The sequence below is a fragment of the Urocitellus parryii genome, chromosome 11, assembly GCF_045843805.1.
Source record: "Urocitellus parryii isolate mUroPar1 chromosome 11, mUroPar1.hap1, whole genome shotgun sequence".
Taxonomy (NCBI): Eukaryota; Metazoa; Chordata; class Mammalia; order Rodentia; family Sciuridae; genus Urocitellus; species Urocitellus parryii.
The window spans coordinates 10,650,132-10,662,615 of NC_135541.1; the positions used below are offsets into that span (position 1 = coordinate 10,650,132).

The window sequence follows — 12,484 nt, forward strand, 5'->3', positions numbered from 1 at the left end:
GGGGAAGTGCCCAGAGCCTCTTCCCCCATGAGCTTGGGGCTGGTGGGGTCGCTGGAGGCCCAGCTGGCACTGGAGACGGTAATCCAGGTGGGTGCTGGGGGCTGTGCCCACCCTGTCTAGGGAGGGGAGCAGGGCCTATGTGTGGTAAGAGGTGGGTGCATCCTGGGGGCCAAAGGGAGGGAGAGGTGTGGTGGTGATGGTGACACAGCCCCAGCTCACAGATCCTGGCAAGTCTGAGGATTTAAGGGCACCCAGGTGGTAGGAGGAAGGGGATCCCTACTCCTAGATTTTAGGGTCTGGTTGACCTCTGACACAGAAGGACCTTCACCATCCAGGGTCAGCTGGATTGAGCCCCTCACGCTGATGTCCCGGTGGGGCTGAGTCCTCACTGTGTGATTTGTTCTCTTCTCCCACCCTTGGGCAGGGGCCTCCCTCCAGGGCCAGGCCACATGACCACCTTTCTGACTCCTAGGCTTCGCTCTTGTCTCTTGGACCACAGGACTTGGTTATCCTCTCCCCTCAGGCCAGGACGTTCGGGGTCCCAGGCCCCTGAAGACCCTCTCTGTTTCCCCACAGACACTGGAGAGAAGTGTCCTGGGACCCAGGCAGGAGAAGAGCCCGAGCGTGCAGGACCCTGCCCAGGACTCTCAGCACACCAGCCTGCCTGCTTGCATCAGGGAGATTGTCACCCGCAACCTCTCCCAGCCTGAGAGCCCAGGTACCATGGCCCGCCAGGGACCCTGCCCACAAGTCACCTGTTCTCCCACCCCTCCTCTGTAGTCAGGATCATAGCATCCATTTCTCCAACACTCACTCAGAGGGAAGTGCAAGACTTTGAGGGAAGGGCCCATTTCACAGAGGAGGAAATGGAGCCTGGGAGGTGTGGTTTGCCTACGTAGGCTTATGTATTCCCCATTGGATGCATCTAGAAGAGAAGGGCCTTTCCCCAAGCTGCTGTGAAGACTCCACCCCAACATCTCAGTCCCTCTCAGGGAAGGAGTGAGCTCAGCTCCACCCGGACTTTGCAGAGGTCTGATGGCACCTGCTCTTCCTAGTGGGCAGCATGCAGGACCTTTTATGTGGCCTGAACATCTAGGAATGACACACGTGGGGCAGCTATGAGTTGGCAGCTGTGCTGGGGGTGTTTGGGGTCCTCCTGCCATGGTTCCTGTTCAGCTGCCAGGTTGGGGACGGGACCTCTCCTTGGGAGGACCAGGGATGTGGGGACCCTGGAGCCCCAGACTGGGGGAACTCGCCCTCACCCCAAGCTGGAGGAACAGCTGTTTGAGGCCCAGGGTCAAAGGGCAGCCCACAAGAGGAGGACAATCCTGCCCCCCCCACCTTTCTTTTCCTCCACACTCTTCCTCCTCCTCCTCCCAACCTGACCTACACTAGCTCGAGCCTTGGGAGTTATGTGAACCCCTGCCCTTGAGTGAGGCTTTTCTGTTTTTCTGGCATGGCCTGGTACTCTCCCACCCACTTTATGGATGAGCAAGGGACACCCTGAGAAGAATAGTAATTGGAAAAGGAATCAAGAACTCAGAAGCTGGGCATGGTGGCCCACACCTATAATCCCAGTGACTCGGGAGGCTGAGGCAAGAAGATCACAAATTTGAGGCTTGCCTCAACTATTTAGTGCAGATCTGAGCAACTTAGTGAGGCCATGTCTCAAAACAAAAAAGGGCTGAGGATGTAGCTCAGTGTTAAAAAAGTGCCTGGGTTCAATTCCAGTAGTCAAAAAAAAGAACTCGAGGCTTTGCTGGGTTTGTGGCACAGGCCTGTAATCCCGGCAATTTGGGAGGCTGAGGCAGGAGGATCAGGTATTCAAGACCAGCCTTGCCAACGTAACAAGATCCAGTCTCAAAATGAGAAAATAAAAAGGGTTGGGGGTGGAGCTCTGGTAAAGTGCCCCTGTGCTGCGAAACAAACAAAAGATCACCTCGGGGCTTCACTCAGTGAGGACTCCCCTCAATCCCAGACTGAGCCCGGCTCCTGCCCTTCCTGGGTCTTGAGGACCACACCTAGCTGAGGGTGAGTCTAGATTTAGCCCCTGTCTTGGTCCTCCGCGTGCCTGGTCCTCCACCTGCCTGGTCCTCCGCCTGCCTGGTCCTCCACCTGCCTGGTCCTCCGCCTGCCTGGTCCTCTGCCTGCCTGGTCCTCTGCCTGCCTGGTCCTCAGGCCTGGAGCTGCAGCCACTCCCACCCAGGGTCCTCCCTGGGGCCTGGTTGACCCTTCTGCCCCTGGGGATAGGTGGGGCATCTGTCCCACTAGACCAGGCAGAGCCAACCACATGCCCTCGGTCCCTTCCAGCCCTGCTGCCGGCCCCAGAGATGGCGTCACTGCTGTCCCTGCAGGAGGAAAACCAGCTGCTGCAGCAGGAGCTGTCCCGCGTGGAGGACCTCCTGGCCCAGAGCTGCGCCGAGCGCGACGAGCTTGCCATCAAGTACAGTGCGGCCAGCGAGAGGGTGGGTGCTGCCGAGGTGGGCCAGAGCAGGGAGAGGCCAGGCCAGGCCACACTTGGGAGCAGGTGGGCCCTGGATCAAGCCAGCCTGGCAGCAGATTGTGGCTCTGCGGCTGGAATGGCCCTGAGCGGTGGCTCCACTCTCCCTGTTTGCTGTGGGGGTGGGAGGGTGACGGAGCTGCTGTGCAGGACCCGTGGGGACATGGGGGTGTTTCAGTCCCATCTGTCCTAGGCCTGTTTAGTGTCAGGCACAGAGAACGAGACCCCTAGGGGCCCTTCAACCCCTCAAGGCTCTGGACATCTCCCCAGGCTCCCGTTCCATGGCACCGGGGTTGAGGCAGTGGCTGGTTGCTGGGTCGGGTGGCACAGGCACCCAAAAAATTCTGTGGGCTGGTTGGGGATAGCCACAAGACCTACCACTGCCCCCTGGGGTTGAGTCCTGGGCAGGGAAGGAGGAAGCCAGGCCTGTCTGCATGTCCATCACCAGGCACCTGTGCTGTGGCTTGTGAGGGGCTGGGGGAGGTAGGTGAGGGCCAGGGGCAGGGTGCACCTGGCACACTGCCTGTTGAACCCCCAGGCTCATGGCAGGCAGCCCTGGGGAGTTGGTGGTGACAGAAGGTTGGTGAGCGTTGCATGAGGGATGGAGTGTGTGTGGACAGAGGGATGGAGGTGGGAGGTTGTGGGCAGTAGTCACAGCTGTAACAGTAGCTCCCATTTATTGAGTGCCTACTATGTGCCAGTAACTTGCAAAGTACTTACGTTTAATGAACTACTGTCAGAATCATGCTGCCCATTTAACAGAAGAGAAGATGGAGGCTCAGAGGGAAAGCACCATACGAGGGCTGCACAGCCAGTTAAGACAAGAAGCAGGTCTCCCCCCTGCCAGCTGCCAGCCAGGGATCCTGGGGATGAAGAATCTGGAAGGAACCCAGAGGGGCAGGACTCCCTCTTTGTTAGCAGAAGGGCCAGGGTTGGCCTGGGACCCCTAGGCTGGGCCTGTCTGTACAGAGGTCTGCATGCCGTGCTGGAGAGGTGTGTGCGTTTCTGTGTGTAGTCAGGGGGTGATCCTGTGTCCTGGTAGCTGCCCGCCTGGACAAGCCCCCAACTTGTTGGGACTTGCTGAGGAGCAGTGTGGGGGGCCAAAGCAGCCCCTAGTTTTGGGGACAGCACAGAACACATTTTCCCAGGGACTGCAGGGTGTGTGGAGGGCAGGCTGGCTGGGTCCCGCATTGTCAATGGTGACAGCTCCTGGCACAGGGCCAGGCCCCCAGGGGCTGCCTTCTAAATGCCAACTTCCAAATGACAGTGAAGCCAGCCCTGTCCCTGGCTGGCAGAAGAATGTCGAGGTGCAAGTTGGCAGGTCCCTTCCCTGCTGGGACACAGCTGCTGAGACTGGGGCGGCGGCACCAGGTGGGGGCCTGAGGTAGTCTAGACAGTTCCCTCACGCGTCCTGGGTGGGTGTTTCTGAACAGCCTGCAGGAGGAGCCTGGCATTGTGACTGTCCTGTGTGTGAGGCAGTTTGAGGCCCATCTGGGGCCTGGGACTGGGTTAGGAGGATTTTTGAGGCCTTTCCTTTTTTTTTTTTAACATGCAGGAACAGCTTTAATAATTCGCTTTTAGAGATAGCAGGAGGATCCCAAATTACTGAAGCAGCTGCAACATTTTTTTTTAAGAGAGAGAGAGGATTTATTAATATTTTTTTTTTTAGTTGTTGGTGGACACAACATCTTTGTTGGTATGTGGTGCTGAGGATCGAACCCGGGCCGCACGCATGCCAGGCGAGCGCGCTACCGCCTGAGCCACATCCCCAGCCCCTTTCGAGGCTTTTCCTAACGGGAGTCCTCAGAGAGCATCTGCTGGCAGTCACCTGTTACAAAGGGGGAAACTGAGGCCTGGAGGGGGCGTGGTGGGCCCAGGGTAGGAGTCCCTTGGTCATGGGTAGCCTTCCCCTGAAGCTCACTTGTCCTTGTGCCGATGGGTGGCAGCGCATGCCATAACCGGGTTGGGGGCCATCAGGAAGGTTGTTCTGATCATTCATCCCATGATGGTCCTGGGATGGGGAGTGAGGGGGTTCATATCCTATGAACTGCATGTTAGGCAGGGGCTTCCCAGAGGCTACCTCCTAGGTCAGAGAGAGGACCTCACAGTCCCTAAGGAGCAGGTTTAGGGGAAAGAGGGAGGTGGCCTCGCCCCTTGGATCCAGAGCATACCCCCTCACCTCTCCTAGTGTCCATGGCAACATGGACAGAGTGAATTGAATGGTGGCATTAGGGCCCCAGTTGCTAGGGGACACAGTAAACTTCTTTGATCCCTGGCCTGGTGGCAGCCACCTTCCTTTCTGAATTGCAAGTAAAATTGAAAGGCTGTTTTGTTAGGGGCAGGGTTTGTGGAGAGGGTGGAGGTGTGTCCAGGAGTGGCCTGGCTGTGAGCACTGGGGAAGCGGGCAGCCCCTGGCACTATGGAACCCTCCAGATCACAGAAGCGAATGGCGCTGGGGGCACGCGGGTGCAGAGCACACAGTCAGACCCCACAGAGACGGACACCCTCGGGTTCACGGTGCACGTGGCGTAACCAACAGCCATTGCCACTGCCACAGCTAGGCCTCACACCTGCCCACAGGAGAGTCATCCCAATACACAGTGTCACCACCATCATGTGTCCATAATGCAGGTGGCACAGCACACATCTCACATCTCACAGATACACAAGACACAAAAAGCATGGGACACAAAACAGCCATCTGCCAGTCAGCCCCACGAAGGCACACAGACCTCAGAGACATGTAGCGCTCAGACCCTCCCAGGCCCCACTGAGAGCCATGCCCAGGCCCCCCGACACCCAGATGACTGTGTATAAACTCACACCCAATACACGCAGACACGGGGCCCGAGCCACGATGTAGACCACGGAGGCCACCTCGCCCAGGTGCGTGTGAAGGCCCAGACTCACCAGAGTGTCAACATGTCCCCAGCACACGTGAAAACACATGGCTAAATCCATCCCACTCCCAGCCAGCGGGCTGTAAGCTTGACTCAGGACGCTCACACCTTTCGGGGCTACCTCCGTCACGTACAGCTGGGGACTCCTGCACAGCGCCTGACTTGGGTGGACTCCACACAGACACTTGCCACAGGTCTGCAGCCCTGTCCAGGCAGAGCCCCCACTGCCACCCCTCAGTCCCCTTAGCTAGCATTCCTCCCTCTCATGCCGAGGCCTCCAGCCTTCCCCCAGCATCCCTGGGGTGGAGTGGGTGACATGAAGTTGTCCTTGGCTTTGTGGGTGGCTCACAGAGCCCTCCTGCGGGTTTCCTTGTGACCAGTGTGGCTCCACCTGCATGGGCATCAGTGCCCTGCTGGGCTCTAGCAGACCAGGTGCAGGGGAAGTGGGTGGTGAGTGGGTGGTGTCCTCAGTCAGCTGGGCTTGTCCCCATTGTTGTCCTCAGGCCCCCTGTGTGCTCACCGCCCTGCAGAATCCATTCCCCTCAGCTCCCTCCTCCCTCACGTCCTTCCTTCTAAAGGCCAGTGCCTTAGGGTGTTGAGAGGGTCCCATGGTAGTGTGGTGGCCAGAGCTGGAGGGCATCGTGCACTGCCCACAGGGGGTACAGGGCAGCAGCAGCAGAGGCCCCCTGTAAGGTGGCATGAAAGGGAGAGAAGCAGGCTATAGATAGGATGATGTCACAGAGCACCATGTGTATTGGGGGGCTCACTGTGTCACCCTGGGGACATCTGAGAATGCCTGTGTGTGTTACATGTCTGTAAGCCTGGGCTCTGCAGTGTGGACCTGTGCCTGCCCCTTGGGTGGATTCACATGTGCTCGTGCCATTCATGCCACTCCAACACCAATGGGAACAAAAAAAATTAAGAAAAGAAAAGATACAATGGGGAACAAACATCCGGGTTTTTCTGAGTTTACCTTCAGGTCCAGGTGGGGGCGAGGCCGATCTAATCAGCACAGCAGGGGTGAAGCGTTCTGGAGAGGCTGGGCTTCTATGGCACCCCCCCCACCCCGCATCACTGTTGCATGCACCTGGTTGTGGGTGGCTAACTTGTATGTGCCTGTGTGTGCCCTGTCTGTATGCCTGTGTGTGCCCTGTCTGTGTGTCTGCATGCCTTGTCTGTCCATGCACAGCTGCATTAGCCTGTGCATACATGCACTGCATTTGGACTTGCCCACATGCGCCTGCTCCCTGGGGCGCAAGGCTATGGACTTACAAGGCATTGTGGTCAGCGCCCATCCTGGCAGCCCCTGCAGAGGCCTGTGCCTGCCTTCCCTAGGGGCCCAGGCCTCTCACCCAGGGCCCTTCCCTGCAGCTGGAGCAGGCTATGCAGCTGGAATCTGGGGAGCTGGAGCCACAGGAGCCCCCGGGGCTGGTCCGCCAGAGTGTGGAGCTGCGGAGGCAGCTGCAGGAGGAGCAGGCCTCCTACCGACGCAAGCTGCAGGCCTACCAGGAGGGCCAGCAGAGGCAGGCCCAGCTAGTGCAGCGGCTTCAGGCCAAGGTCAGGGCCACCCACTCCCGCTCTTGCCCTCTCTTTCCTCTGCTTTGCCCCTGCTCCTGGAAAACCGTTGCTTCCCATCCATCCCCAGATTCTCCAGTACAAGAAGAGGTGCTCCGAGCTGGAGCAGCAGCTGCTAGAGAGGTCCACAGAGCTGGAGCAGCAGCGGCTGAGGGTGGGTATCAGGGTGGGTGGGTGTAGGCCCTTCCCTCTGCCTGACCTGTCTGATGCTGCCCCCTCCCACCTAGGACACAGAGCACAGCCAAGACCTGGAGAGTGCCCTTCTCCGCCTGGAGGAGGAACAGCAGAGGTGAGGTTGTGGTAAGGAGGGCGCAGGGCTGGTGGTGCTGCCCCTGGGTAGGCGAGTGCCCACTGGCCCCTTGTGCCCGGCCCAGGAGTGCCAGCCTGGCCCAGGTGAACGCTATGCTGCGAGAACAGCTGGACCAGGCAGGCTCCGCCAATCAGGCTCTGAGCGAGGACATTCGCAAGGTAACCAGCGACTGGACTCGCAGCTGTAAAGAGCTGGAGCAGCGGGAGGCAGCGTGGAGGCGCGAGGAGGAGGTGCGTGTGGGCAGCCTGGCGCGTGCAGGGCCCTTGAGGAGCGCTGGAATGGGGGGCGCACGGGAATGGGAGCAGAAATGCGGCCCGGCGCAGGTGAGCAGAGGTCGTGGTGGTCATAGCAAAGTTGTTTGTTTAGCTTTGTGTTTGGTACCAGGGATTGAACCCAGGGGCGCTTAGGCACTAGCCACATCCCCGGCCCTTTTTATATTTTAGAGACCGAGTCTAGCAAAGTTGCTTAGGGCGTCACAAAATTGCTGAGGCTGGCTTTGAAATTTTGATCCTCCTGCCTCGGCTTCCGGAGCTGCTGGGATAACGGGAGTTTACACTGATTACACAGGCCGTGTGCATTTTCTTTTACTCCTCATAATAAGGGCGTAGGGACTGCCACCATCCTTACCTAAAGGTTCTGCCTGCTTCCTCCCCCGGGGGGAGGAGCCAGCGCCCCGCCCCACCCCTCACGCAGCACGTCTTCCCTCCAGTCCTTCAATGCCTACTGCAGCAACGAACACAACCGCCTGCTCCTCCTCTGGAGGAAAGTCGTGGGGTTCCGACGGCTGGTCAGCGACGTGAAGATGGGCACTGAGAGGTAAAGCCCTGCCAGCGGCCTCCTAAATGAGACTCAACTCAGCACACCTACTGTGTGCTGGGCCCTGTGGAGATGTAGAACAACTGGGGTAACGGCCTATTACCGGCAGTCAACGCTTAACTAGGGATTTCCAAGAGCTAGGCTCTCCGAACTTGTTAATTTACCTGATATTTACAGTGTCCTTGTGAGGTAGAAACTATAGTATTTCCCAGTCTACAGATGAGGACTTTAAGGCTCAGAGAGGTTGAGTGACCTTCCCAAGGCCAAACAGCTGTGTCAATTAAGATTTGAAGCTCCTGCTTTAAATCCACTAGAATACTCAATTCTGCTACCAAAACCTTGCAACATCTAATGGTGAAAAGACGGGCTCCTACAAAAATTCTAGATCAAAGAAGCAAGTGTTCATGGACAGAAACAAAGGGAATGTTCTGGAAGCTCAGAAGGATGAAAGGGTGGAGAAGCCAGAAGGAAGTGGGAGTTGCAAGGAGCCCTGAGGAGTGGGTAGGGTTGGAAGTAGCAGAGCCAGGTGCTTCAGGCAGAGGGAACAGCATGAGCAAAGTCTCTAGGATGGGAGAGAGTGGCTGCTGGTGGAGTTGGAGGAATAGCAGGAATGAAAGGAGAGCCTCACTCGGCAGGGAGCCTGGCCCTGCCTGGTCCTGAGCAGAGGCTATGTCCTTGTAAGCATGGATAGTCAGCTAGACGCAGTTGGTCAGGCTGTGGGCTGCACCTCCAGCGGGAAACTGATGTGTTTACTTTTTTAAAAAAATATATATTTTAGTGGTTGATGGACCTTTAATTATATGTAGTACTGCGAATCGAGCCCAGGGCCTCACACATGCTAGGCAAGCGCTCCACCACTGAGCCATGACCCCCCAGCCCCATGTTTCCTTTTTCACATGAAAAAAAAAATTTTTTTTTTTTTAAAGAGAGAGTGAGAGAGGAGAGGGAGGAGAGAGAGAGAGAGAGAGAATTTTTAATATTTATTTTTTAGTTCTCGGCGGACACAACATCTTTGTTGGTATGTGGTGCTGAGGATCGAACCCGGGCCGCACGCATGTCAGGCGAGCGCGCTACCGCTTGAGCCACATCCCCAGCCCCCCCAAAATTTTTTTAAATATTTATTTTTAGGGCTGGGGATGTGGCTCAAGCGGTAGCGCGCTCGCCTGGCATGCGTGCGACCCGGGTTCGATCCTCAGCACCACATACCAACAAAGATGTTATGTCCGCCGAGAACTAAAAAATAAATATTAAAAATTCTCTCTCTCTCTCCTCTCTCACTCTCTCTTAAAAAAATATTTATTTTTAGTTGTAGTTGGACACAATACCTTTATTTCACTTATTTATTGTTATGTGGTGCTGAGGATCAACCCAGGGCCTCGCACGTACCAGGCGAGCACTCCACTGCTGAGCCACAACCCCAGCCCACATGAAAAAGTTTTAATTAATCTTTTCCAATATCATGAAATAGTCAGGGTCTGATTTCCATTTTTCATCTTCATAGTTTGTTTGGATCAGGAACTATGAAAATTAACACAATGTGACTTTTTTTTTCTTTTGACCTTTTAAGTCTCTTTTAAATTATTTGTTAGGAAAACTGGGTCAGTTGTCCCAGAGATTCCCATAGTCTGGATTTTGCTGGTTGTGTCCCTGAGGTATCATTTAACATGTTCCTCTGTTCCTTGTATTTCCTGTGAATTGCACGTTGGATCTGAGGCTAGATCAGATGCAGGTTGGCGTTTTTGTTTTTCTGGCAAGGCTGCAGGGTGGAGGGTGTTCTCCATCAGGAGGCCCTGGCCTGTGTGCCTCTCTTTGTGATGCTCTTGGTGCTCCAGACGTTCACCGAGAATAGACAGCTGGAGTATTCGCCTTTGTACAGTAACTGGATGCCAATGAGGCACTTCCTGTCTTCACTGTTGGATACCCAGCCTTACAGTTCATTCAAGAGAGGACCAGATTTAACCTACATATGGATCTGAAATAGACTTTAGTTTTAATCAGCATTCTCAAGGTTCCCATTTCACAAGGGTACAGAGTAGGAAATCTCCTACCTGATCCCAGACACTTCCACCCCTCCTCAAGTCAATCACTGTCACCAGTTTCCTAAGTGACCTTCCTTAACCAGGTGCAGTGACATATGCCTGTAGTACTGGCACTCCTGAGGCTGATGTGGGGGTCGGGGGGAATCTCTTGAGCCCAAGAGTTCAAGACCAACCTGGGCAACATAGAAAGATTCTATCCAAAAAAAAAAAAAAAAATTCCTATGACCTTTCAAGGTTCTTCTATACAAGCAAATATAGCAAGTCTCTCAGTTCTCTCTCTCTCTCTCTTTCTTCCTGCCCCCCCCCCTTTTGGGTAAATACTATGGGTATATGGGTAGAGTTTCATCTTTGCAGTTCCTTTTTTAATTTTTTATTTGTTTTAATTAGTTATACATGACAGTAGAAAACACTTATATACTTTGATATATCATACTTAGATGGGATATAATTTCTCATTTTTCTGATTATATATATTATAGAATTACATTGGTCATACAGTCACATACATACATACATAAAGTAATGATGTCTGTTTCATTCTACTATCTTTCTTATCCTCACATCCCCTGCCTTCCCCTCCTTTCACTTCCCTCCACCTAATCTAACGTAACGCTATTCTTTCAGTCAGTTCCTTTTTTTTCATAAATTTTTTTTTTAGTTGTAGGTGGACACGATACCTTTATTTAATTTATTTATTTTTATGTGGTGCTGGGGACCAAACCCAGGGCTTCACACATGCAAGGCGAGTGCTCTACCACTGAGCCACAACTCCAGCCCCATCTTTGCAGTTCTTGAAGATACTTTCTTCGCCTACTAGTTACTACTGGGAGATGGCTCCATATCAGTCTAGGAAGAGGTTCCCCATTGGTTTTCCTTGGCTGCAAAGTAGGCCACTGAATGGATATACCATCATCTACTTAATAACACTCCTTTTTTTAATATTTATTTTTTTCAGTTGTAGTTGGACACAATACCTTTATTTTATTTATTTATTTTTATGTGGTGCTGAGGATTGAACCCAGGGCCTCACATGTGCTAGGCAGTTGCTCTGCCTCTGAGCCACAACCCCAGCCCAGCACTCCTCTTTTGATGGATACTTAGATTGTCACCAGTACTTTTTTTTTTTTTTTGGTACTGGGGATTAAATCCAGGAGTACTTTACTACTGAGCTACATCCCTAGTCCTTTTTATTTTTTATTTTGAGATAGAGTCTTGCTAAGTTGCAGAGATTGGCCTTGAACTTGATCTTCTTGCCTTAGCCTCCCGAGTCAGTGGGATTACAGGTGTGCACCACTGTGCCTGGCGGGAGTTTTACAGGGGCAGGCAGTACAGCACACAGTGCACATGGGTCACCCCTCGTGCTGGGTGTCTGGGTGTGCAGGGTGCATTCCTAGTGGAGCTGGAGGGTAAAGTGCTTATATATTCATGATTTTCTGAGCTCTCCTAGTTGGTCTCCATTGTAGTTATACCCATTTACCCTCCTACCAGCCGTTTGGAGGAGGGCCTGGTTCCCCGCAGCCTCACCCACACTGGGCCTTATGTAACATATTTTTTTTTTAATCAATCTGATAGTGACAAGTGACATCTCAGTGTGGTTTTAATTTGCATTTGGTAGTCCCCTGCATCCCATCCCCATCCTGTGCTCTCCTCAGGGACCTGCGGCAGCTGGGAAGGGAGCTGGCCCGGACATCTCGGGCTGTCCAAGAGGTGGGCCTGGGGCTGAGTGCTGGCCTGAAGCTGGCGGAGAGCCGGGCGCAGGCGGCCCAGGAGAAGCAGGTGCTGCTGCAGGCCCAGCTGGAGGAGCATCTGCAGGCCAAGGTGCTCCGAGAGAAGGACCTGTCCCAGCTGCAGGTGCAGAGCGACCTGGACAAGGCTGAACTCAGTGCTAGGTGGGTGGTGATGACACTGTTCAAGTTCAGCTTCCCCACAGAGGGACACCTAGAGACTCGGGGAGGGGGAGTGTCTGTTCCACGCATCAGACCCTATTTCTTCTTGGGCTCAGCCAGGCTTCCCAGGTCCCTGTGTGGGCCTCAGAGGGCTCTTTCCCAGGGCACATCATGAGCAGTCCGACCTGTGAGGACGAGACCCATGCCCCTAACTTCTGCCTCCTGGACCAAGCCCAGGGTGCTTTCCAAAGAGACACGACACTGGTGACCCCAGTCCCATTTTATAGGTGCAAAGTCTGAAGCTCAGAAGGAAGAGTGACCTGCCCAGGGTCACACAGCTAGGGAAGTGGATTTTAGTGGTTCTGCTCAGGTTTGGGGAAACACAAAAGACCCAGAAGCCAGTGGGTTTGAGGAGAAACTGGGGCAGGTCCCCCATTTACCTCTGTTGCTTCCCTACC

At 54.5% G+C, this 12,484-nt stretch overlaps 1 protein-coding gene across 1 annotated transcript in view; it reads left to right on the forward strand.

The window, feature by feature from the left end:
• Positions 1-22: 22 nt before the first annotated feature.
• Positions 23-12,484, forward strand: part of Crocc (ciliary rootlet coiled-coil, rootletin) — a 40,161-nt gene continuing 27,699 nt past the window's right edge. Inside the window, exons 1-9 of the mRNA XM_026400860.2 lie at positions 23-87; positions 577-718; positions 2,311-2,465; positions 6,772-6,957; positions 7,046-7,129; positions 7,203-7,264; positions 7,350-7,515; positions 7,995-8,101; positions 11,793-12,029. Of these exons, the coding sequence (XP_026256645.2) occupies positions 28-87; positions 577-718; positions 2,311-2,465; positions 6,772-6,957; positions 7,046-7,129; positions 7,203-7,264; positions 7,350-7,515; positions 7,995-8,101; positions 11,793-12,029 (1,199 nt within the window). The 5' untranslated portion in view covers positions 23-27. The remainder of the gene's footprint in view (positions 88-576; positions 719-2,310; positions 2,466-6,771; positions 6,958-7,045; positions 7,130-7,202; positions 7,265-7,349; positions 7,516-7,994; positions 8,102-11,792; positions 12,030-12,484) is intronic.